Source organism: Fukomys damarensis, unplaced genomic scaffold (assembly GCF_012274545.1).
Source record: "Fukomys damarensis isolate Sample0158 unplaced genomic scaffold, DMR_v1.0_HiC HiC_scaffold_21, whole genome shotgun sequence".
Lineage (NCBI taxonomy): Eukaryota > Metazoa > Chordata > Mammalia > Rodentia > Bathyergidae > Fukomys > Fukomys damarensis.
This window is the reverse complement of record NW_022900933.1, coordinates 34,048,921-34,073,116: the sequence shown is the minus strand read 5'-3', so window position 1 is coordinate 34,073,116 and position 24,196 is coordinate 34,048,921. Positions and strand designations below refer to the sequence as shown.

General features: G+C 52.8%; 1 protein-coding gene and 1 pseudogene across 1 annotated transcript in view; one reads left to right on the top strand and one right to left on the bottom strand.

Annotated features, from left to right (window-relative positions):
* Nucleotides 1-23,534, top strand: part of Clmn (calmin) — a 28,704-nt gene extending 5,170 nt beyond the window's left edge. The window contains exons 4-13 of the mRNA XM_033766736.1: nucleotides 1,655-1,738; nucleotides 6,109-6,201; nucleotides 7,211-7,401; nucleotides 8,879-9,072; nucleotides 9,921-10,003; nucleotides 11,035-12,546; nucleotides 17,116-17,312; nucleotides 18,469-18,529; nucleotides 19,133-19,203; nucleotides 20,813-23,534. Of these exons, the coding sequence (XP_033622627.1) occupies nucleotides 1,655-1,738; nucleotides 6,109-6,201; nucleotides 7,211-7,401; nucleotides 8,879-9,072; nucleotides 9,921-10,003; nucleotides 11,035-12,546; nucleotides 17,116-17,312; nucleotides 18,469-18,529; nucleotides 19,133-19,203; nucleotides 20,813-20,981 (2,655 nt within the window). The 3' untranslated portion in view covers nucleotides 20,982-23,534. The remainder of the gene's footprint in view (nucleotides 1-1,654; nucleotides 1,739-6,108; nucleotides 6,202-7,210; nucleotides 7,402-8,878; nucleotides 9,073-9,920; nucleotides 10,004-11,034; nucleotides 12,547-17,115; nucleotides 17,313-18,468; nucleotides 18,530-19,132; nucleotides 19,204-20,812) is intronic.
* On the bottom strand, nucleotides 16,283-16,929 carry LOC104851855 (annotated as a pseudogene).
* Nucleotides 23,535-24,196: the final 662 nt, after the last annotated feature.

Here is a 24,196-nt window from a genome sequence, read left to right as displayed (position 1 = left end):
CAGAGTGATATAACCACGTAGCTAAGCAGTATCTTACTAAAAGGCAGAAATATTTTGGTGAGTAAGAAAACAAACGGCCAATATTTTTGGTGTGCCTGTGATGAATAAAAATTGAAATCAGAAAATTAGAAATTTAGCTAGCCTATCATCATTATATGAACTGGAAGAATAGCTAAGGATCAGAAAGACTGAAGACAGCGGACTCTCCGCAGCCAATTTCTGTTATCTGACCTGAGAGTAGTCTCAATAGTTGGCTTCTAGAATGTTCCTTTAGGTTTTAATGAAGTTGAATTGCACCAGCTGGTGGGGACATTTGCTCCACTTTGGACATGGGCCAGTCCTCACTGTGATGCAAATATCTGCTGCATGCAGATTGGTCCTTTCCTCCCCAGGTTCTGTCTTGGCGCCATTGACATTTTGGGTCAGATAGTTGTTTGCTGTGGGGAATTGTCCTGTGCATTTCAGGACCACTACCTGCTGTTAGCCCCCTTCGGTGTGGTGACCAGAAATGTCCCACACATGCCCCTGAGGGGCCAGCGTGATCCCACCCCAAATGCCAGTGGTGTCGAGGTTGAGAATCCTACTCTAGACTGAGGGTGTGGTTTGGGCTCGGTGACCCATCGTTGCCTACGCTGGTGCAATGGAGCTCCCACCAGCAGCCATGGCCTCTTCTGCCTTGTTTTCAGCGGTTGAACCCCAAGAGTCCCACTTCTGTTCTCAGATCCCATATAGCCAGCTCTGATCTGATCACTCCTCTCACCCTTCCTGCCGTAGCTGTTAGCCACCCTGGGAAGGAGCTGCACAGGTTAGTTAGGAATTCTAGTGAAGGGCAGAACCATTGCCTCAGTAAAATAGCACTGGGTTTCTTAGCAGATCAGAAAGAGCTAGCAGTTTGGTTTCCAAAAGCTTCCAGAAAAAGTATGTCCTTGTCCCTTGTTTGGTGCCCAGTGACTCGGGGTCCCTGCTTTGTTGCCAGAGCACTAGGGTGGCAGCCTTGATGCCCTGGTGAGCATATGCTGGCAGCCCAGCCAAGAACAGGCCTCCACTTCTCCACCAGCTCAGCCCTTCCCGGGACGTTTACTCCAGGGGCTGGAGTGTTAGAGCTGACATTGTCAGGAGCTGCGCTTCCTCAGCCCTTACCTCCCTCAACCTGAGATAGCTGTCCACAGAGCCCTTGGCTAGAACCCAGAAACATCTGCTGCTGCTGCTGCTGGGGAGGGCCTGGGTGATTTAGCAGCTGAGCCTTGATGGGGACAGCAAATGCTTGCAGCACTAACAAAAGCATCAGGCCAGCGAAGAGAGCAGGTCTCTGGAGAAGCTGGAGTCTAACAAGCCAGGAGCTGGGCTGGAGCGAGAAATGGGACAAATTTGTCCCTTGGTAACCTGCTTGGGTCCCCCATGCACCAAGGCAGAGTTAAGTCCCACGTAATGTAAATGAGCCAGACCTCCAGGGCCCCTGATGTCACAGGCGCACGTCCCAAGCTGCACAGGTTTGGTTGCAGGCCAAGTGGGTTTTAGCCATGAGCCCCTAACTTTGTCCAGAAATTCACTTGAAAACGATGAAGCAGAAGGAACTCAAGGCCCGTGGTGCCCTTGGGCATTCCAAAGGGGCTGCATGGGGTCAGCCGGCTCATCTTGTTCTGTTGTTTTGCAGCTGCACGAGTACAAATCCTCCTCACATCGGATTTTTCGGTTGAACAACATAGCGAAAGTACTTAACTTCCTGGAAGACAGCAACGTGAGTGTTTGAAGCGCATCTCACTCAGGAGCTTGTCTGAGGGTGGAGGACTAGCTCAGAGTCAGTGCTGGTCACTGGAGAAATGTGGAAAGGGCACCTAGCTAAATGGTGAAGCTAACCAAAGACTAAGTGGATCGCAGATAGCTCAGAGAAGCCACCCACTGGGGAGACAGCCCCTCAACGCCCGCCCCTCCCCTTACCCATCGGGATCAGGACTCCAGCCTTGGTCAGTCCTGGAGGGGCCGGAGCTGCTAACCAGATCTTTGGAATGAATTGATTTCTGCTTTTCAGGTCTTAGAGCAAGAGTGAAATGAGACAGGGTGTAAAACTTTCTCTTGGGACTTCGAGAGGGCGTGGGCTTGATGTGCCCGGAGGCACTGCAGTGTCCTCTCCCTGGATAGGGCCGCCTGGGCTTCACTGCTGTCTGGTCCATGTCTGGAGCTCCGCTCTGTGTCCTTCCTGGGTGTGAGGAAGCGGCGTGGGGTGAAATTCCCCATCTTCCCTTTCTTTAGTCATGGCAATGAACCTGGGTTAAAAGTCTTCGCTCACCTGATGCTTCTGCCCATGCAATAAAACCTTTTCCTGAAGTGTGAGTCATTCAGGGTTCTTCATGGTGATGGAAGCAGACAGTAGCTGATTTCAGCAGTAAAGGAAGTTGTCAAAGGGACACCAAGTAGCTCATGGATGACCTGAGATCTCAGGATGGAACCTGGGGCTGGAACCTGGGGATAGAACCCAGGAGAGCACTGTTCTTTGTAGCCAAAAAGTGGGAACAACCCGGAAGCCCATCAGCCAACCAGTGGCTCAACAAAATGTGGTCTCTCCTACCATGGAATACTGCCTGGCCTTAAAAAGGTGTGGACACTGATACACATCATAGATGAATCATGAAGACTCTCTGCTAAATGAAGAAGGACTGATGCACAGAACCACTGATTTCTGGTCATGGTGGCACATATCTGTAATCCCAGCACTTAGGAGGCTGAGGCAGGAGGATCACCTTGAGTTCAAGGCCACTTTAGGCTACATCATGAGTTCAACCTGAGCCTGGACTACATACCAAGAGCCTGTCTCAGAAACAAGCAAAAAACCCATTTATGGTGTGGTTCCACACATGTGAAATGCCCCAGGGGTGCACAGTGTAGACACTGTCTTGGGGACAGAGCTACTCAGGAGCGGAGGGCAGAGAACCGAGTGCAGTTGATGGAGGGGGCAGGGGCGGGAACGGAGCGGAGGGGCCACTCCTGAGCAGCACGGCTCAGGCTGCACGTGGCGCCTGCGCTGCAGCTCTCCGGGTGGTCGAGGCTTCCTGAGCCTCTACTCAGAGAGCTCTGTGGTTTGGACACAAGTTCGGCGCCAGGCCTGGAAGCTGGAGCCCCCACGCTCGCGGCACCGGACTGGCTTTCGCTCCTGCAGAGGCGTCACTGGCGCTCCAGAAGGAACGCCTTTCGGTGCATCCGGGGAATGCTTTGTTCTCCACACTCCCCCGAGAAGTGATCGCCCTGCTGTTCATTTCACCCATTGGTGCTGTGTCATGTCCACGCAGACACAGGCTCCCTGCAGTCGGTTCTAGGACGTTTTCGTCACCTCTGAAAGATGCCTGTGCCTCTGGCTCCACACTTTGCCCCTGTGTCTTCCTCAGCACCGAGCCAGCACTCATCCACTTTCTGTCCCGAGAAATTTCCCTGTTTGCACAGAGGGAGAAGGAAGAGCCTTGAGGACAGCCTGGAGTCTTCCAGCAACTGCGTGGGGCCCCCTTGCCCTTCCACCGCAGCCGGCTTCAAAGCTCTCCTGCTCTGTCAGCACCGCACTGTGGGGTCTGATGGAAGGCAGCGGGCGGACTGTTGCCTACGTGCCCCCAGGTTGGTTGAGGCTTGCATTCAGCAGCCGTCTGGGTCGCCTGACAAGTGTCTTCCGTGGACCTGGGGCTGTGCCCAGCATGGGGGACAATCAGCTGCCCGAGGGACACATCCGAGCCTTCAAGATGTTCAGGCAGTGACCTCCCGTGGACAGCGTGCTGCTCGTGCTGCTCGTGCACCCTCCAGGCCAGGAAGATGATCCTGTGGCTACGAGAACCCACAGCAGGGCCCAGCAGGCTGGGATGGGGACGCATCTGCGCACGAGTGTGACGAGGAGGAGCAGGGCCACGGCTTGGGAAGGCCTGGCTTCTGCAGTCTGGGCACGGGACTCCCAGACTTTATGCAGTGGACTGTGAGCACTGCTTCTCCTCTCCCTTTGCTATGTAGAACCTGGAAACACCCCGATTGTGGGTGCATGTCAGCCTCCGGCCTCGTGTGGCCCGGTGTGCCAGGCTGGGAGGGCACAACAAGCCCACGGGAAGGAGACCTTTCCGGTGCCACCTTCTCTGTCCCAGCCCCAGAGTCCACAAAAGGCTCAGGGGAGCCCTCACTGGCATCTTCCTATCTGGCTGTCCCAAGCCTCAGTGGCTCTGCTGGGCAAGAGCATCCCAGACTTAGGGATGGACCTGAAGGCTGCCTGTGAGCCCCCTGCTCTCCCACAGATGATGTCACAGAGGCTGCCCCACAGGACAGTGAGCCTTTCAGCTCTAGTCTTGGCTCCCTCATCTGTGAAATGGGCACATCGTGGGGTCTAAAGGAACGGATGGCAGGTGGCGGGTGCTCCCTGGAGGAACCTTCAAGCTGAGGTTACCACCCAGGGGGAGAGAGACTCATCTCATAAATCAGTTGAGTTTCCAGCTGCAGAACCAGCTGAGTTAGGAGGAGGTCACGGATGGTTTCCACGAAGCTCTTGATGGGCCTCCTGTACCACACCTTTCTTCTGCCCCGCCGTGTGCTTCCTTCTCTAAGTGGCTGCTGCCCACCCAGCTGTCCCCTGTCCCTCCCTCAAGATGGGCACCGTGATTCCAAGGGGTCCCTGAATAGCAGCTCTGGAACCTCAGCTCAGGGCCGTGGCCGTCCCTTGTTGCGGGGGCTTCCTCTGCGTGGAGTGAAGACAGGGATGATGGCAGTGACTAACTGCTTTGATCCCAGGGCTGGAATGCGTTCCGTAAGCCACAGAAATGGGGAGCTGTCAGAGGCGGGGTTTTGCAAGTGATTTGTCATGTGGGCCGTGTGCTTGTGCCACATGTGGACAGCGCTCTGGACCTGAATTTGATCAGCTGTGGTATTCATAATATTGACAACTTCCTTCCTGGCCTCCCATCTGCCAGGATGAGCCTGTGTTGTCTGAATTATATTCTTGGCATCAGCCCCCAAAACAGACTTCACCCAGGGAGCTTGGACGTCTCCCTCGATTAGGTAAGCCCAGTCTCATGATTGGTGTTGTCAGAGACCTGGGACACGCTGATAGGATCACAGACTCAAGTCAAACAATTCAAAAAGACAGTGTGGAAAGGTAGAGGAAAGAAGTGACAAAGAGAGAAACGATTTTGGATGAAACAGTCTCTTCAGTTTTTTCTTCCCCACGTGTCCCAGGCTGAATGTTGCGGTGTGGATTTCAAAGTTTCTTAAGCGGGATTCACCTGGCTTCTCCTCTCTCCCCTTCAAGAGTGATTTGTTCACTTACGCAGGGTTGTTCAGCAAGAAGAGGTGGCCTGCAAAGCCTTGCTTTCGCTCTGGCCTTTCCCCTCCTTTCCAAGAAGGTTTGCAGAGCCCTAAGCCACTACTGACATTTGTTTGCAGAGTGAAAAAATGACTTGGAACAATAATCCTCTAATCCCAGACTTTGCTGTTAAAGTGCGGATTGTGGGGGGTTGTATTTCTGATGAGCCACAAGGGACAGTGCACTTGGCCTTAGGGATTTAGCAAGGGCGGTGCCCCACATTGAACTGTTAAATAAGTGGGTAATTCCACAGGGTGTCTACGGCAGGCTCTGAGTCTCTGGGTATAAACCACACCCCAGCTCCCCCTTGCCCCTCAGCGTTCCGTGATGGCAGGCTCCAGCCTCCTGGCATGTGTCCACAGTGCGAAAATCTGAAGGTCTGACAGCCTTAAGGCAGCATGCAGGCAGACGGCTGGGCACACCTGCCCCTCAGAAGAGAATGATGGAAACCTCAGGAGCTATGTGGCCCTGGGCATGTTGTATTTAACTTCTCGGAAGTGTCCCCCGGCGCTTGAGGAAAGTAGAATACACACATTGTAGGCTTGCGGTGAGGGTACACTGGCTTTAGTACTGGCAAGAGTTTAGTCTTGTGTCTGCTCGCGCTAAGCACAGTATACATGTTTATTAGTACACATCGGCACTCTGGGTGTCCCAGAGGTGGCCTCGAGCAGGGTCGGGCGACACGGTGGGGGGGGGCACAAGAGAAACAGGCTTACAAGGTGCACAGGGGTAACGTGGGTCAGCGCCCCCGGAAAGCCCCTTTAAATGCAGAAAGTGCTTCTCCCCAGGTAAAACTGGTCAGCATTGATGCAGCGGAAATAGTGGACGGCAACCCCTCTCTGGTTCTCGGGCTGATATGGAACATCATCCTCTTCTTCCAGGTAAAACCGCTCACCTTCATCCCACACAGTCACCGTCTCGAGTCTGCTGAAGGCCAAGAGAACAGCGTATGTCCAGGGCAGGGGAGAGAAGAGGCTCAGTTCCCGCAGCTTGATCTCTCACTGAAAAGGAACTGAGAATAGGAAAAGCGTGGCTCCCTGTGTAGTGATGGCTTCCTTGCCCGCTTCAGGAGGATTTATGGGGGCTCTTGGCCCAGGCTTGCATTTACTGAGCATTGGCTTAGTATTTGGGGGGTGCAGATCCTGTTCTGAGAGAGCATTGAACTTTTAAAAAAAAAAGGTGTTCTGTTCTTTTCCCCATGCCTGTTTCCATGTCTGAAATGGGAGCCATGTGGGAGAGCCCCTGTTATCCAGCATTCAAGGCAGTTTGTATCTGTCATCAGATTTCCTGAGTGATGCTGGCGATGTCTTAAAGTTGGGGCCTTGCGTCTATCCACCTATTCCAGATCTTCCTCCATTCTTTTAGTAGATGTGTGTTACGTTTCTGCTGTTCCAGGTGCTGGTCGTATATCACAACCCTGTCCTCGAATCTCTCTAGGATCACAGACAAATGCACAAGGGACAGTTACCTCAGATGGCCAGGGTGGGGGCAGCGGGAGAAAGAATTCCCTGGAGGAAGTGATCAGAACTGGGTTTTGAAGGATGAATAGGAGTCTGCCAGACCACTGCTTCTCATACTTACTGTGCATATGAATCACCTGGGAATGGTGTTGAAATGCAGATTCTAATTCTCTTGGTAGGTCTAGAGCTTGGGGCCTGCATTTCTCACAAGCATCTCTGAGATGGCACAAAGGGCCATCCATGTAGCAGGAGCTGGAGAAGCAGGGTCAGCGGAGGAAACAGTGCCCCCTGCAGGGCATAGTTACAGGTACCCCAGCCACAGGCAGCATTAGAGCTCGTGGTGCCCAAGGTCTGCATGGCTGAGGTCGGATCCAGACCCGCGTGCTGGAGGCTGAGTGTGCTGCAGAGGTCTAACGCTCCCTTCTTCCAGATTAAGGAGCTCACAGGCAACCTGAGCAGGAACTCCCCATCCTGCAGCCTGTCACCCGGCTCGGCGGGCACAGACTCGGACTCCTGCTACCCACCCACGCCCACCGCGCAGGGGAATGCAGGCATCACCGGGAAAGACCAGAGGAGGGCCATCAAGACCCTGCTGGCGTGGGTACAGAGGAAGACCAGGAAGTAAGCAGCAGCCTCTCCGAGCTGTGCTCCGGGAATGGGCACCTTGGGGGCGAGGGAGGAGTGGGCCTGGCCCTGCCCAGTGCTCTGTGCAGATCACACATGTGCGTGTGCACAGGCACACAGGTACGCACAGAGGTGTTCACAGACCTGAGAGGAATCAGAAGGACTTTTGCCACCATAACGCCCCAAATGGGCACGTCCCTTGGATTCTGAGAACACCTGAGTGTTTATCAGCCTCGAAACGTTTTCCAGAGTCTGGGCCTCTTTAAAAATAATAACAAAGGCTGTAACTTACTGGCAGTCAAGGGTGCCCTTCCCCAAAGACAGACAGGTGGACTGGACCCACGCCCGGCCTCCTGCGGCCCTATGCCAGCAGCGATTCCGACTCCAGCCTTTTACCGGCAACCCTGAGCAGGGGGCAGGGTGCCAGCCAGGGTGAGGAAGCCACGCCCACTCAGGCGCGGGCTCTCCAGCCTCACCTTGCTGCCTTCCAGGGTAGTCAGGAAATGAAGTCTGCAGTGGCTTGCATTGGGCCAGCCCCCACTAGGCACTTAACAAGAATGGGTCTGGGTGCTGACGTCTTAAGAAAGAGGAGGAGTTGGGTCTTTTGGTTTCTGTCTTGAGTGTGAAAGATTAGAGTTGATGGCCGAGAACAGCTGATAAATGGTTAAACAACTAGCGCCAGGCGTGGCAGTGCAGTCCTGTAATCCCAGCACTAGTGAGGCTGAGGCAGGAGGATCACTGTGAGTTTGAGGCCACCTGAACTACATAGTGAGTTCAAGTCCTGACTGAACTACAGAGCGAGAGCCTATCTCAAACAACAACCAAAAAAAAAAAAAACCAGTTCAGTGAAGAGATTGCATGATGAAGGTGCTGTCCTGTGGGGTCCTAAAGGGAATTAGTGCCTGGCGGGATTCTCTTTCTGTGCCCCTCACTTTCAGAGTTGTACTTCATCTATATTAATGACGATGGTAGCTGGCACTTAGTGAGTGGCTTCTGGGTGCCTCCTGCTCTGCACTCGGGGCTGACCCTACGGGCCAGCACATCCTCCCCTACGACAGCCCCAGAAGCCATGACTCTTATTTTATAGCAGAGGGGCTTGAGGCTCAGAGAGGGTGTGTGCCTTGCCCCAGGCCACAGCGCCGGAAGTGCAGAGTGGGCAGCTGAGGGACAAGCTCCGTTCTCTGTCCAGTTCTGTTGCCACATTGCCAGTATTGCCTGCCAAGCACCAGCTGTGCATTGCTCTGTACATGGGACTCAGGGTCCATTTTGCCTCTGTGCAGCCTGCACCCCCATGTGCTCTGCCTGCAGATGGAGATGCTAGTGTCACTGTCCCTGTACTTGGGCCAGGGCATCTGCACCTGCTGAGGTTGGCAGTGTTGAGCTTCCTCCAGGAGCAATGAGGCTGCTGCACACTGCCCTCTCATCTCAATCCCATGTCCCAGCCTGCATTGTGGCTGCCACTGTTTTCCTCCAGGTATGGCGTGGCAGTGCAGGACTTTGCGGGCAGCTGGAGAAGCGGGTTGGCTTTCCTGGCTGTTATCAAGGCCATTGACCCCAGCCTGGTGGACATGAAGCAGGCCCTGGAGGAGTCACCGCGGGAAAACCTAGAGAAGGCTTTCCGCATTGCACGTGAAGCACTGCACATCCCCAGGCTCCTGGAGCCGGAAGGTGCAATGATTTTCCTCTTCTTCCTCCCCTTTTAATCTTTCGTTGCAGATCCACCGCTTGCTATCCCAAGTTGTAAAATGCAGAAAAATCTAGGGAAGAAATTTTTGTTTTCTGTATTCCAATATTTTTCTATTGCATTTAATTATATCTTTTACATAATTGGTATCACTCAGTGTAGATATAATTTTGTCTCTCTTAATTTAACACAGATGTATCTTGCATATTGCTAGAAGGTCCTTTTCTTGGTATTTTTCTTGGTGTAGCGTAGTCCCTCTAAGAGGCTTACTGAATTTACTCAGCACACCCGTACCTGCTGGCAATAGATCACTTTTTCCCTGGCACAATGGCACATGCCTGTAATCCCAGCTGCTTGGGAGGCTGAGGCAGGAGGTTCACTAATTCAAAGCTAGCCTGAGCAACTTAGTGATATCCTGCCTCAAAATAAAAAAAGGGCTGGGGATGGGGCTCTGTGCTAGACTTGGGTCCCCAGTACCACCGGGGCAGGAGGGAGGGAGGAGGACCACTTTTGTGCACACTAAGGTGCCCATCTCACTGCATACACCTCAGCCTGCAGCTCAGATTAGTCCCATGGGACTGGACAGAGGGAGAGAGGACCCATCTTCAAGAAGCTCCTCTTTCGACATGAGCTTAGTGAAGTTGGGGGGCCCTGCAGCAGCCTGGGAGGTGCCCAGTGCACCCAACTTGCTGATGGAGCTGGCGGGGAGCTGACTGCTCACAATGGAAGGGCTCAGTTCCTTGGTCCATCAGCCATCTGTGCAGTGCCAGCCCACGCCTCACCCCCGAGGAGCGGTGCCATGTGTCCTGCTGACACCTGTCTCTCTCCACAGACATCATGGTCGACGTGCCGGATGAGCAGTCCCTCGTGACCTACGTGGCACAGTTTCTAGAACGTTTTCCGGAGCTGGAAGCCGTACGTCTGCCTCCCTTGTCTTTTGTTCAGGAAGTGAGCGCTTGCATCGCTGGTCATCAGACCTGGCGGGCTTGGGTCCTGTCAATCTTCAAGCCAGCAGTGACGACAACCCCCAGTTGATCTTGACTTCCTTGCCTTGCCCCATTTTAATTTCTGAGTCACACTAGCTATCTGTTAGGTGGATAATGGGTTGGAAAGTTAAACGGTCACGTACCACACAAACCTCTTCCCGTACCAGACTTTGTTCAGAGTAGATAACAACTCACTCCCGGGAACTCATTGAGATCCCATGGCAGTGACATCAGTTCCTCCTGAAGGCAGCACCCCCAGCGACCCCACAGCCTTGCACCAGGCTCTGACCCGCAGATGTCCACCATGGCTCACATCCCACATGGCCACTAAGCCCTTGGGGACAAACCTTCCCCCACAAGTGGCACCCAGAGGAAGGGATGATCGTCTGGCTTTATCAGGACTTGATCAGAGCTGCGTGGCCATTTTATCTGATTTCAGTTCTCTGGTTTCGGTTGCTTTGAGGATAAGGTCAGTCCGCTCTCTCTCTCTCTCTCCCTCTCCAGGTGCCCTCAGCACCACCAGGATCATTCTTCACTTTGCAGCCCTGCTCAGTGTGGGGCCCTTAGCCCATCTCCTTCCTCCCTCTCCCCCTTCCTTCTCCCTCCCTCTCTCCCTCTTCCTCTCTCTCTCCCTCTCCCTTTGCTCTCTCTCTCTTTTGTTCAGTGCTGGGATCAAACCTAGGCCCTCACACATTGCACAGGTGCCCAACCGCACCACAGCCCAGCCCAACAGACTGAAATTTCTTTGCATCCACAGCTTTTTCAAAGCATAGTGTTTTACCATTTATCTGGTATTTTCACATTTCAGCAGGAACAGAAATGTTTGGTAACATCGTCACCGGAACACTTTGCATTAGTTACAAAGTGACATTTTCTGCTGCTGATTGTGTTCAGAGAGGGAATCTAGACCACACTTAAAGGTTGCCCTTCTTATTTCTCATTGCCATGGTTTCTCTGCAGGAAGATTTCATGGAACCAGATAGAGAAGTTCCCATTGAGTCCACCTTTGTCCGCATCCGAGAAACTCCTCCTGACCAGGAGAGCAAGGTCTTCCTTCTGACGCAGAACGGGGAGCAAACCTACACCGTGAACCATGAAACCAGCCACCCGCCCCCCGCCAAAGTCTTCCTGGGCGACCGGCTGGTGCCAGAAAGCTCTGCAGACTTTGAGCACAGGAACATGGACCAGGCCCTCCAGGGGTCTCCAGGGAAGACCCGCACCACCAGCGAGTCCGCCCCTGAATCTTCCATCTTACCCACCAGAAAGGACAGCCGCAGGTCCAGCCTTCTGCCCACCAAGAAAACCGTCCACTTTGAGGACGGCACCTACAAGGACACCTCCAGTAGCCAGGAGCCGTTCTACAGCCCAGGCTTCCGCTTTGAAGAAAGTCCGAGGGCGGCCAGGGAGCTGCTGAGGCAGGGCAGGCGCGCCTCAGTGGAGGAGGAAATCCAAGAAAGGACACCGGAAGAGGTGGCCTCCAGCGAGGTCCCTGGGGCTGATGGCACAGTGAGTCACGCACAGCCACTCCAGGATTCTTCTCCCTTTAATGGTGCCTTAGAGGGTCCAGCCAGCCACGGTGAAGGAAGCCCTTCTCTGCCAGCCCTGAGGTTAAATACTGTCCTGGCCGATTCCATTACGATCAAGGTGAAGCTGCAGACTGCAGAACCCTTGCAGAAAGAAGGCTGTGTGGAAGGCGTCCCGTCACAAGCCGTGAAGCTCCTCAATAGCATGGTAGATTTTGCTTCCACCAGCCAGACTTTCGGTGAGGCTCCTGCTGGTGAGAAGGCAGCTGGCATGGAGGAGGAAGAGGAGGAGGAGGTGGGCTCTGGGAACTGTGCCCAGGAGCCATCAGTGAAGTGTGACAGACACAGGCCTCCCACAGGCTCTGGACGAGAATCTCCAGGCTACTTTGTGTCCCCTGAAGAGACACCTGCGGACAAAAAGCCAGAGACACCTGTGCATGAAAAGGCCAAGAAGAAGTCCCCCCGGCCTCACAGCGAGGTAGAGGAAGAAGCCGATGGGCCCTGGGGGCTTGGTGAACAACTGTCCTCCAGCTGCCTGAGGGGCAGCATCAGCTTGGAGACCCTCGGCAGCCCCTCGCCTCCCCTGTCCAAGATTTCTGTCATACCCCATGACCTCTTCTACTACCCTCACTACGAGGTGCCCCTGGCTGCAGTTCTAGAGGCATATGCAGAGGGCAGTGAGGACACGAGGAGCGTCGACTCGGAGCTGGAAGGGCCCAAGGACTGTCTGCCTGGCCCGGACCCTGGCGAGGGCGACGCCGAAGGCCCTTGGGACAGCGGCAGCTTCTCAGACCCGGGCCAGGGCCTCCCCAGCGCCAGCGACCAGGTGCCACCTTCCAGTGGGCACACAGGGGTGGCCACACCAGCCTCGGGACCTGCTCCCCCGGCCTTGCCTGAGGACCAGCAGCCAAGGGAGGCCAAAGACAGCGACCCCGTGGGGAGCCATCAGGTACTGGGTCGGGGTTCAGAGCCCTTGGGACCTGTAGGGAGATTCTGTGCTTTAGCTCTCTCTCCACAGGACTGTGATGTGCCACGTCCTTCACAGCGCCCATGGTCATGGCTCACAGAGGCCCTTCAGTGAGGCCCAGGCAGGGGCACCTGAGAGGGGGGCCCCTGGGCACCTCGCTGGCCTTACCTCAGGCCCGGCCCCACTCGGGGCTGCTTGGAGGGTCTCCCAGGGCAGGGACCACCATCCTTTAGAGTCGGCAATGGTAGCCAGCACCTAGCACTCTTCTCCTGTGGCTGCTGGGGGATAGGGAGTGCCCAGTTGGACCCCAGCTGTGATGCCTCAAGGCCTCGGGCAGGTGAGGCACAGATGTCTGGCTTTTGAGGTGTGAAGTGGGTGTGTAAAGGAGAAGGGGCTGGACATAAACTGACGGCTACTCCCAAACCCCCCCAGCCCAGGTGTGCAGGACCCCAGCCCAATACCGAGGGGCAGTGGGGGCCTTAGGAATAAGAGTTCCCTGCTGCAGCCGGAGGTCCAGGAAGACCCCAGGCCACACTGGCTCTGCCCCTGCTGGGATACGGTGCAGGCTTGGAGGTGGCCTGGGAGGGGAGGGGCCCCTGCCCCTTGGTGCAGCTTGGCAGAGAGCAGCATGTGCAGCGCTGCCGGGAAGATTCTGCCCGCACTGCCTAGGACTGCAGATGCCGAGGCCCCAGGAGCTGTGCGACACAGCCTCAGAGCTGGAGTTCTGCCAGGGGATGTAGGGGCCCACTGGAGGGAGATGTCACCCCAACCTAGAAAACGGGTGAGGGGAGTCTGGGGCTGTGGAGGGAGTTCTGGGTCGAGGGCAGCCCATGCATGGGGCTGTGACCAGTTGCTACAGGTGGTTTGGGCTCCCTTACTGCTATCCCTCATCTGTAATCCCGGTGCAGCCCCTCCACAGCCCACAGAGCCCTAGACCACAAGTCTCATCTGATCGCCCCTCTGTTCCTTAATCCTGTTGGATCAAGTCCAAGCCCCTAGCGTGCGTGACCCTTGAGACTCCTCCCTCTCCAGCCTGGCCCCTCTCCCTGGGCCGCTTCCTGGCTGTCAGGTACCCCATGCTGGCTTGGATCAGGCTTCTCACACCCTTGGGGTCGCCCTTCCCTGCCTGTCACTTGGAGAACAGTCACCCACTTTTCAAAGCCCCGAGCAAAGGCCACCTGCTACCAGGAGCCCTCCCAGGTCCATCCAGGTAGTACTGTGGCTCGGTACCCAGGCATACCTCCTTGAGTGCTTACTGCCTTGGCACAGGGTTTGCTATTCTCTCCCAGGAAGACATGGGCATTTGTGGATTAATCTGTGGACTCCAGAGTCCAGGGTGGCCCCTGACAGTGCTTGCCAAATAGGGCGTAAAGGTCTGTGGCCTCTTGCCCTGCAGTACATCTTGCAGGAGACTGTAAAAGGCCCAGCAGGGTTAGACATGGCCTCTGGATAGGTCAGGCTTTAGTGTCCCCAAGCTGGGCTGGGGAGATGCTCTGTGTTGTTATGGCCTTAAAAATTCTGAGGCTAAAAAGGAGGGCACTGAGTGAGTGGTTAGCTGAGCTCCTCCTGTGCCCAGGGCAGCGACAGGGTTGAAGGAGCCCAGGGTTGGAGTTGTGGCAATCAGTCAGGAGGGGAAGAAGCCCACCCTCCACTGTCTCACCAGTGGTGAGAGCTGTGGCACAACACACCTCCCTCACCTGAGCCCACCTCCTTCAGGTCCAGGGGACAGGGGTCCCTCACTATGTCCCTGGCTCTGACCTGCTGCCTCTGCTGTGCCCTGGCTGCAACTCGCCACTCTCCTTTAAAGAGAAAAAGAAAAAAATGTGTCCAGGCCAAGGGCACTAGAAAAATGACAAGTTTTTCTTCTAGTATTTTTTTTTCTTCCTATACTGTAGGTTGAATTTAGGATCTTGTGCTTGCGAGGCAGATGGTGCCACCACTGAGCTAAATCCCTGGACCTGTCTTTTAGTTTTTTTAAAAGTCCTCAGCCAGGTGTGGTGGCAGCTGCTGTTGCAATCACAGCACACTGAGAGGCTGAGGCAGGAGGATTCCAAAGCTCTAGCCCAACTGGGGCAACTTAGTGACTTAGCAAGACCATGTGTCAAAGATAAGAAGGGCTGGGCATGGTGGCACATGCCTGTAATCCCAGCACTCGGGAGGCTGAGGCAGGAGGATCACTGTGAGTTTGAGACCAGCCTGGGCTACATAGTGAGTTCCAGGTCAGTCTCAACTACATAGTGAGACCCTGTCTCAAACAAACAAACAAACGAAAAGGGCTGGGATGTAGCTCAGGGCGAAGGCCCCAAGGTCAGTCATCAATAGCATATCCGTGTGTACCCCTCCATTTCTCCTTTCAGGAAAGGTAGCAACTGCCCAGTGATGATGGAGAGAGTGTGGTTTCAGCTTGCTGGGGCCCTTTAGTTCCTGGCAGAGCTCTATCCTGGGGTCCCTGGCTAGCCAGGTCAGTCTCCTACATAGTGAGACCCTGTCTCAAACAAACAAACAAACGAAAAGGGCTGGGATGTAGCTCAGGGCGAAGGCCCCAAGGTCAGTCATCAATAGCATATCCGTGTGTACCCCTCCATTTCTCCTTTCAGGAAAGGTAGCAACTGCCCAGTGATGATGGAGAGAGTGTGGTTTCAGCTTGCTGGGGCCCTTTAGTTCCTGGCAGAGCTCTATCCTGGGGTCCCTGGCTAGCCACTCTCAACTTCTTGTCTCCAGCACCTGGGCATTCTTGGAGGCAGCCCCACAATCCCCTCTCTTCTGGATGTGCAGGTGCCTGGTGTGAGAGGTTAGAGAACCTTCCTTACTGACTAGATGCTGGGGACGTAGCCCTGTGATCTGCTTGGCCAAAGGCACAGTGACACTGCATGTGCCCCCATGTGTGCCGTTCACATTCTTGGGCCCCTTCCACACCCCTGGGCTCCCCTGGCTATGGGCACTCATTCCTCTGCCTGGGCAGGGCTGCTGGCGTGAGGAGTCAGCTATTCTCGCCTATGAGGGGTGTCCAGTGGCAGAGGTTGACAATGATGACTATTTTTTTTTTTAGAATAACAAAAACTATTTTACTAAAATGTAAGACTTACAGAAGTTTCCAGACAAGCCATACAAAATGGTCACAAGCTTTTTTTTCAAGTGGAGAATCTGCACTTGATGGAATCACGGTGCTGTTAGTGAGGGCTGTGGTGTGTGTTAATATCCCCATTTTTGTTCAGACCATCCCCTTGTCCATCCGTAGTGTCTCGGTAAAATTAGGCTGGGCTAGAGAGTGTATTCCAGGGAATTGGTTAGCTGCTTTTTAACAATGCCATTAGATCACCATAAAAGGTGCTGGGGAAAGGAACCCATAAAATTGTGGAACTACCTTTCTTCTCAAAAAATAAAATAACGAACAACCATACACCTGCAGCTAACCCTGACAGCTACCTTCATTCCCAGTGTTTATTCTTAAGCCATGCTGGAGGAGATGCATAAAAGCAGAGGGCCGCTGCTTTTAAACGTTTCATGACAGTCCAGATGATATTTCTAGCTTCTGCTTTACAACAGCGAAGCAGGGCAAGACACAGATGTGCTAATGTGCATGGACTCACCAAAGGCTGCAAAGGTCTGGGCTTCTGTTCTGTAACGCTTCTAGGACTGTACCTATTAAACGCAAACAAAAAAGGAAGCAGTCTGGGCGGAACAGGGGGAGTGACACAAACTTGAGGATTGGATGGGCTTAAATTTCATTCATGGCCCATAGCCTAGGCCATGCTCTGGCTGTTTCTGGGGTTTGGGCTTCCTTGGTCTTTCACTGCTCCTCTGTACCATTCGCTAAGGGGTCGCCTGGATCAGGGGCTCTTAACAAAGCCTGGACCTGCAGTGCTGGGGACCTATGATCTTTCAGAATATCCAAACATATTCTTCCCAACTTGTCTGCACTAGGGTGATAGATTTTGGTCACGGAACGTACTTCAGGTGCTGCTGTTGGGTATTCTTCTGGAAGAAATAGTTCAAATTTAAAAGTCCTGCCCTCAAAAGGGGTATCCAGGGGCCAGCAATGAGCACATGAAAATAGTGGGCATTGCTCACACTGGTTCTGCTTTAATGCCAGGAACTGGTTCTGCCAGCAAACACTGAGTTTTCCTTGATGATCCTACGGGGCAGCCCAGCCCTCTTGTCAGATCCCGAGTGTGGCCTCTGGCGTCTCTAGCTCTGTTCACCTCCTGCACCGCAAGTGGTTGACAGTTGTAACCATTTAACAGACAAGGAAAGTGAGGCTCGGGAAGAGAAACTCAGTCCCTCCAGGCCAAAGAACTGACTCAGCCAGAATGTAAAATCAGAGATCCCTGACTCCAAAACCTGTCGTGTTTCCCCTCCATCCATTTGTAGCCTTTATCTTCCACATGAGGAGTGGGAGCTGGGGTGGGCGCCCTTCCCAGCAGGCTTGGCTGGCCGGGATCCACGAGAGGTGGGATTGGAATCTGTGCCTGGATCGTGGTGAAGCACGCTAGGTGATGTCACCTCCTTCGGCACAAAAGTCAGCTCGTCTTTGGCTGTTTTGTCTTTCAGTCCCCAGAATTCCCAGACCCAGAAAGCACAGCAAACTCCTTAGAAGAAAAGGTAATGGAAGAATCAACCAGCAGTAAAAAAAAGGAAAAAAGGAAGCACGTGGACCACGTAGAAAGCACCTTGCACGGAGCACCTGGAATCGTTCAGTCCTCAGATGACCTAGAAGATGGTGTTGGCGACCACGGCATCCCTTCCAGGTACCTTAGCAACCCCTCTCCACCCCAGAGGTGCAGCCGGAGTCACTCTGACCTCGTCCCATTTGGAGTTTCCCATGGACGAGGTATGGGGGTGATGGGCCAGTCACACAGAACCCTCCTACTCTGCCCCTGGGCCTCCACCCCTACCCTGGCCTCGTGGTTACCAGGCCGGCTCGGAAGAGGCAAAGCTGGCAGTCTGTGGGCCTCGGGGTAGAACTAGCAGTGAGCGGCAGCGTGGCAGAGCCATGGGAGGAGGGCTAGACGGGGAGCCCGCCTGGTGTCCCACCCCAGGCAGCTGCTTGAGGGCCAGGTGGAGGCAGGGCTTGCCTCACAGGAGAGCTGCCCCACACTGCCTCCCCTGGAGATGCAGGGGCTTCCCAGCCCACCTGAGTCTCCAAAGAAACACCTCCGTGATCAGAGCGCACCTCTCTCTTCCCCTACCCCTTGTTCGAAGCAAGCTTTACTTTTAATTGGTTTTTATGTTATGCTGTAGTCAATATGAGACTTGTGGTCAGTTTGAATCTTTCAGCTTTTGTCCCAGACCCCAAGCAGCCACTTAGTGAGCTTTGAGGAAACGGAGACCTCTCTGCTGTGGCATACAGCTCCAGCACTGAGTTTTCCTGTTGGCAGCAAAGCAGGGCCTGGTACTTTCACCTCCACCAGCACCATTAGCTCCCAGAAGTCGGTGGGGTGGAAATGACAGTCCATTTTACAGAGGAGGAAAACTGACCCGAGCCTTCAGTCCTTGGCTGGCGTTGCCAGCTGGTCGACCAGGAACGATGCCAGCCCAGGCTACTTGGCCCCAGTCCTGGGTTTCCAGGGCAGTGACACATTCCACGCCAGCCTCACAGATTTAGTCCGGAAATTGGCATTACTCTTGTATCAAAGGAAGAGCTGGTGCACCCCAGGGCTACACAAGCAGAGAGCAGCCTTGTGAACACTGGAGCACTGGACGGGGACAGGGAGCAGGGGCCAGTCTGTCTCTGTCCAGTTCTGTGTTTCCAAGCGCATCCCGACGAAGTGCACACTTCCCCGAATCTAGAGTTGTCACTTGCCTCAATCTATATGGGGAAGACTTGGGCTGGGCAGAAGCATACGTCTGAGCTGCCAGGAACTCTAGGCGGCACCAATTCAAGACATGTCTTTGCTGTTTCAGGACTAGTCACAGTGACTCCAGCGTTTACATTCGACATCGTGCAAATAGATCGGTGGAGTCGGTTAGTATGTGAATTTCTTCTTCCGTTCAGCCCCTGCTAATCAGTTCCTTTGCATCCATCCTCCTCCCTACCTAGAGCTTTGAAATTACTGATGCGCAACAACTATACTTTCGGATAGAAGACAAACACATTGAAACCTTGTTGTTCATCACAATCCAATTGGATGTCCAATTAGGGATGTTAATAAAGTGATGATTTCAAAGTCCAAAGGCCTCTTTGTTATAAAAACGCATCCAAGATCCCCCCTTCGTCCCGCACCCCAGCACACACAGCTAGAGAAATCACGTTCAAGGATAGGGACACAACATAGAGCGTCCATTTGACATTTACAAGCCCCCTAGTCCCAGATGTGCCTGGCCCCACAGTCTGGCCCTGCATCAGTGGGCTTACAGAGGTGGGTGGTCTCTCTGGTCAGCAGCTGAGGGTGGGTAGAGGAATGGCTATTGTTCAGCAGTTCAATTTTGGAAGTAGATGTTTACAGTGTCAAGAAAAAGCATGGCAAGCACTCGGCTTTGTGTGTTTAAAATCATCTTATTTTCTGTTTCAGAGATTCCATCTTTACTAATTGGGTGGCGGGGGTTTTGTTTATGAATTTCACTGTAGGATCATATTAGCTTTGCTCAGTTGAGGAACGCAACAGCTGTGGGTTACAGAAGGAACCGAACATCAGCCAGGTGGGTAGCTTCATTCTCCTTCAAGTTTTGTGGGGCTGAAACTTGTTTTTGTAACGTAACCTACCTTATGGAGGTGACTATTTTTTACCCGTCCTCTGTTTCTCACAATCTTAATACCTTGGGAGAATACAAGCAAATGCTTGTTCTAGAGAAAATAAATAGAAATCTAGTTAGGAGTGCAAGGGGAGAGTGGCTACGGACCTGGGTGTGAGTCCAAGGCTGCACTTATCTATTTTTCTCTTTGTTTATTTTTTGATGCTGGGGATCAAACTCAGATCCTTGCCCTTGAGAGGCATGCAGAGGCACCACTGAACTAAATCTCCAGCCCCCAAGGCTGCATTTAAATAGGGCAGGGGCAGGAGAGAGTCATCCAGGGTAGAGCCAGGCAGCAGGGGGAGGGTCTTGTGACACTGGGTGTGACCTGGAATCCGGTATTGCCTGACAACCATGTTCATTCTGTTGTCACTGCAGGTACGATACTCAGAAGCTCACTGAGCTGATTTTACAGTTTCATGGCATCAGAGCAGACATGAAGAGGGAATGCAAACATGCCAGGATGTCTATGAAAGTATTTCCTGCTGCTGGAGAACTAGGCAGTCTAGTCCAAAGTTGCCGAGTTGCTATAAAAATAGCCCATTTAGAACATGGGAAACCAGGAAAATCTCTCAAATTTTGAGATGTCCCCATCCCCATTAAAGTCACGGAACTCCTTAATTTTATGTCTTTTTTTGCCATTAACTGGGAAGGATTCAGATCACTGGACTTGGAAACCTGTCTGAATTTTACCCTAACCCATAGGAGTGTGGGCTTTAGAACTCCACTCCTCTGGCTCCTAAAAAAGAGAAATCAAAATTTAAGCTTGCCTCCCCAGCCCAAAGTAGAAATACTAAGTTTGTCTGTCTTTGAAATGGGGCCGACAGCCCCATTTGTATGATGCCAGAGATAAACTGGCCTTGTGGGAAAGCACTTAGGGCCACCTGGGTGGCCCCTCCATGCACACACAATGCCCGGACATGTCAGGGGCCCTCAGCTCTTCTGGCAGGTGATGAGGATGGAGGACAGGTTGGGACTTCTGTATAGCACTGAGTATGGCTGACTTGGTTACCTTTCTCATTGCTGAGACAAAATACCCAACACCCACAAGTTAAGCAGAAAAGGTTTATTTCAGCTCATAGTTTGTAGAAGTTTCATTCCATAGTTGGCTGGCTCCAAGGCAGGTGGTATGTTAGAAAGGCATTATAGAAGAGAAACAGTCCATTGCAGGGCAGGGAGGCAGCAGCAAGCAGCAGCAGCCTGCCTTTCCCTTTTAGCCCTTCTAGGCTACCTGCCTTTTGAGTGGTGCCACCCACACCCACAGTGGGCCTTCCCATTATTCACACCCAGAACTATGCTAAACCAATCAGTGGACTAATTTAGTAATCATATATCCTTAACGCCAGTATCACACTCTTGATCCCAATATCATACACCCTAGATCCAGCCACCTCCGAAAAGCCCCACCTGTGACCACAGGAAGGTCTGGGGGAACATCTAGATCCAAGCCATAACAGTGGCCCGCTCTCCTAGGGACCCCACTAGTAACTGCTATCCTCTGTCTTTCCTTCTGTAGGAAGGCCAGCAGCTCTGGAGAAGCTAAGTCGCTGGGGAACCAGAGTCCACCAAGTGACTCCCTGGCACAACTGGTCCAGCAGCCAGACTTGATGTATTTTATCCTCTTCCTCTGGCTCCTGGTCTACTGTCTGCTGCTCTTCCCACAGCTGGATATCAACAGGCTCTGATGTGCATTCTGCAGAATAAAAAAGACAGGACCCTGACCAAGAGTGGGGTCTCTTCACTTCATTTTTATTTTTTTGTTCAGGATCAGGCCACTTCTGCAGAGAGTTGAAGACCTTCAAGGAGATGTAGGCCCCCTACCCTGTTGTTTTGCTTTTTCTCATGTTTCCTTCCCTCCTCCTCCCCAAGAGCATGCTTTCCTCTCTAGCTGTGTGCTCAAAACTCAGGTTTGTGGCTGAATCCTTAGGTAGGTTTTGTCCTGTGTGCCTTGCTTGGTTATTAGATGGTAAGCATTGATATTAAAAGCCAAAACCTGGGGCTTAGCTCATGCACTTGCAGATTTTTAAGGTCTTGGATGAACTTGAGTTACAGACCTCTCAGAGGAGGGTCTGCTTGGGGAGAAAGAGCACAGGTGCCCCAGGCCGAGTACTCCCAGAGGAGAACTGCCTTATTTCCCTCCAGGTGGGGGTGTTTGTGTGCAGGGACTCGGGTCCACAGCCCCTTTGCAGCTTGGTGACTGGTTGTATTCACTGGGGCAAAACCTCACAGTGTGAAGCTGAGGGCTCCCAGCAAGCACATCCAGGAAAGGAGAATCCAGGGGAAAGAGCAAAGGCTTTGTTGTGAGCCACAGGACATTCTTTTTTCACCCTAGCTTGTGGGAGGGGTGGCCAGGGTGGGGAGATGCATTTTTAACCTACTTTTGCATGGATTGGATTGAGGTAACACTGTGATTTGCGAACCTTCTCTACCAAAGGGACCGCTCCTGCCAAATGAAACCTGAGACGGGCTAGTCTAGACGATGCATTATAAGCAGAGGTCTGGCTGGCTGGGGCCAGCCCTGAGACCCCTCCCATTAGCTGAGCTCCTGTGCAGACCCTCAGTGTCCCACGGGGCGCTGCAGAAGGCCTGAGCAGCAGCAGAAGGAATGGGGCTGAGGATGAGCCTCCCCTCCCCAGCCAGAGCTGGCAGGGGTCCCATAAGCTGCTGCTGCAGAAAGCATTGTGCACAGACCCTCAGGATGCCACTGAGTACCCGCCAGCATCACTTGCTTTGGTCCTGATGGGTTTCTTGAAAAGGCTTTTCTGGAATGTACCCAGGGCAGGCCAGAGGCTCCTCTCCCGCCACTGCCCTTTCCCTCCTAAGACACCAGTCAGCAAAGCCTGAGTGTCATTCATCCTCCTCTCTCCCTTCCCTTCAAAAGCGTGTGCAGTAGACCTTGAGTTACAACCGGCCTGACATACAAACAACTTGACTCATGACTGGCATTTTAGTTTTATGAAGAAAGTTGAATTATGACCTGAATGCTTGTCACTTGTGTTGCCAGATGGCCTCAGGCACAGATTTAACCCTTAAAGAGCTCTGGAAGGAACATGGACAGTAACCTCTGCCGTGTGGGAGAGAAATCCTGGGCCAGTGTCTCTCTGAGGACACTGAGATCTGCCTGGGTACAGGAGAGAGACTTTGAAGGTTGTGTAGAGGAGCCTGGGCCTCAAATGACCAACTGGTGTTACAGCCAGCCCTCGGGAATGAGTTGAGTTCGTAAGTCAAGGGGTCACTGTATTAGGCAACCTGCAAAGTTGTAAACTACTAGGAGAGCTCTCAGGGATCATTCTGTCCAGTCGAACCCAGAGAGGCAAAACAGGCTGACCAAGGTCACTGACTTGCCACAAGGATGCAGCCCCCCTGTCTTCCAGTCCAGAGCTGTCACATTTAATGGAAGACTTTTATCACACACATAATGTCCCCAAAATGATGCCTGTAAGATAAAATGCCCTCATTCAAACACAACCACAAACTTTTTAGGTTATCTATCATTCTTTTGCTCACATATTTTGTCCATGAAGAAGTTTCCTTTAGCTTCAAGCCAGTCCCATGCTCTTTCTGGAATAGTTTTGGCAGAAAAGGTAAAAATCACATTCCTCCCGAGCAAGCCGATTTCCGACAGTGGGTTTCAGGCTTACAGGATTCCGGCAGGACCAAAACAGTCTACCCTGCGCATTTGAGTTGGTGACAGCCACATTCTGGCCTGTGCCCACTTCCCCTCCCTGAAAGAACTGCAGTCTTCCAGGGAGAAAGCCATTGGGGGCTTGGAGCGATTCCATCTGGAAGGCCAGGAGCTCCATAGGAAGAGCTAATTCATGAGCTCCCTGGTATCATCAACAGCTCCAAGGTACAGATAATAAAGATGGTGGGAAATTTTATAGCTCTGGGCACCATGCAGTCCTTGCCCAGATTAGATGCTGAAGAAGAGCTGACCCAGGTGTGAATCATTTCATTGTATGGCCTGGACGTTGTTCAGAGACGTCTCTGCAGGCTGCTTCTCTCACCTATTACAACTTGCGATAGTCTGAAACAGCTCCTGGCAAGATGCCCGATAGTCATTTGGCTCTGGTTGGCAGTAAACTGACTTTTTTGAAAGAAAAAAGAATTCATTTGAGCTTAGGCATATATGGAAGAAGTTGAAAGTAGAGGCTGCTAGACAAACCAGTCTATTACTTGTGTTTTTTTTTTTAAATAAAAAATACTCTCAGCCCAGCATGGTGGCATATGCCTATAATCCCACCACAGGATTGTGAGGTCAAGGCCAGCTGGGGCTGCATAACGAAACTGTCTTGAAAATAAACCAAAACAAAGAGATACTATAAAGTTTTTAGTGAGAACTAATAGACCTCCAAGTCTTACTCCCAGGAAGTAACCACTTTCATCACTTTCAACCATTTCTTCTAATACTTACCTTTGCATTTCTACATAACACGCTCATGCTTTATTTTTTTAATTAGCTTACAGACATCTAGTGACCTGCTCATCCCATAACTGGAGGTTTCACTCTGACCCATGCCCCACGTTGGGGGTATCCGTCTCTACGCATTACTGACACTGCCTTGGACACACCAGCCCTCTTCACTCCTTTCTATCACAATTTCTCCTAAGTTTAAGATGTCCTCCTCCCTTTCCCTCCCTCCCCCGCCCCTCCATCCTTCCTCTCCCTCCACATGTTCTTTAGTAGCCTAGGACGGCGGATGTGGGGAGTACGTATAGTGCTTATCTTGAGATTTTTTGCATGATTGAAAATGTCTTTGCTCTATCCTTACCCAGGTGTGGCTGAGCATCGACCTGCAGGTAGAAAGTAGCCCCCTCCTGCTGTGGGTGCTGAGATTTCTGATGCCCCTCTGATTCCTGTGTGTCTATATGTGACTTGGGTGTTTTCCTCCTCCCTGGG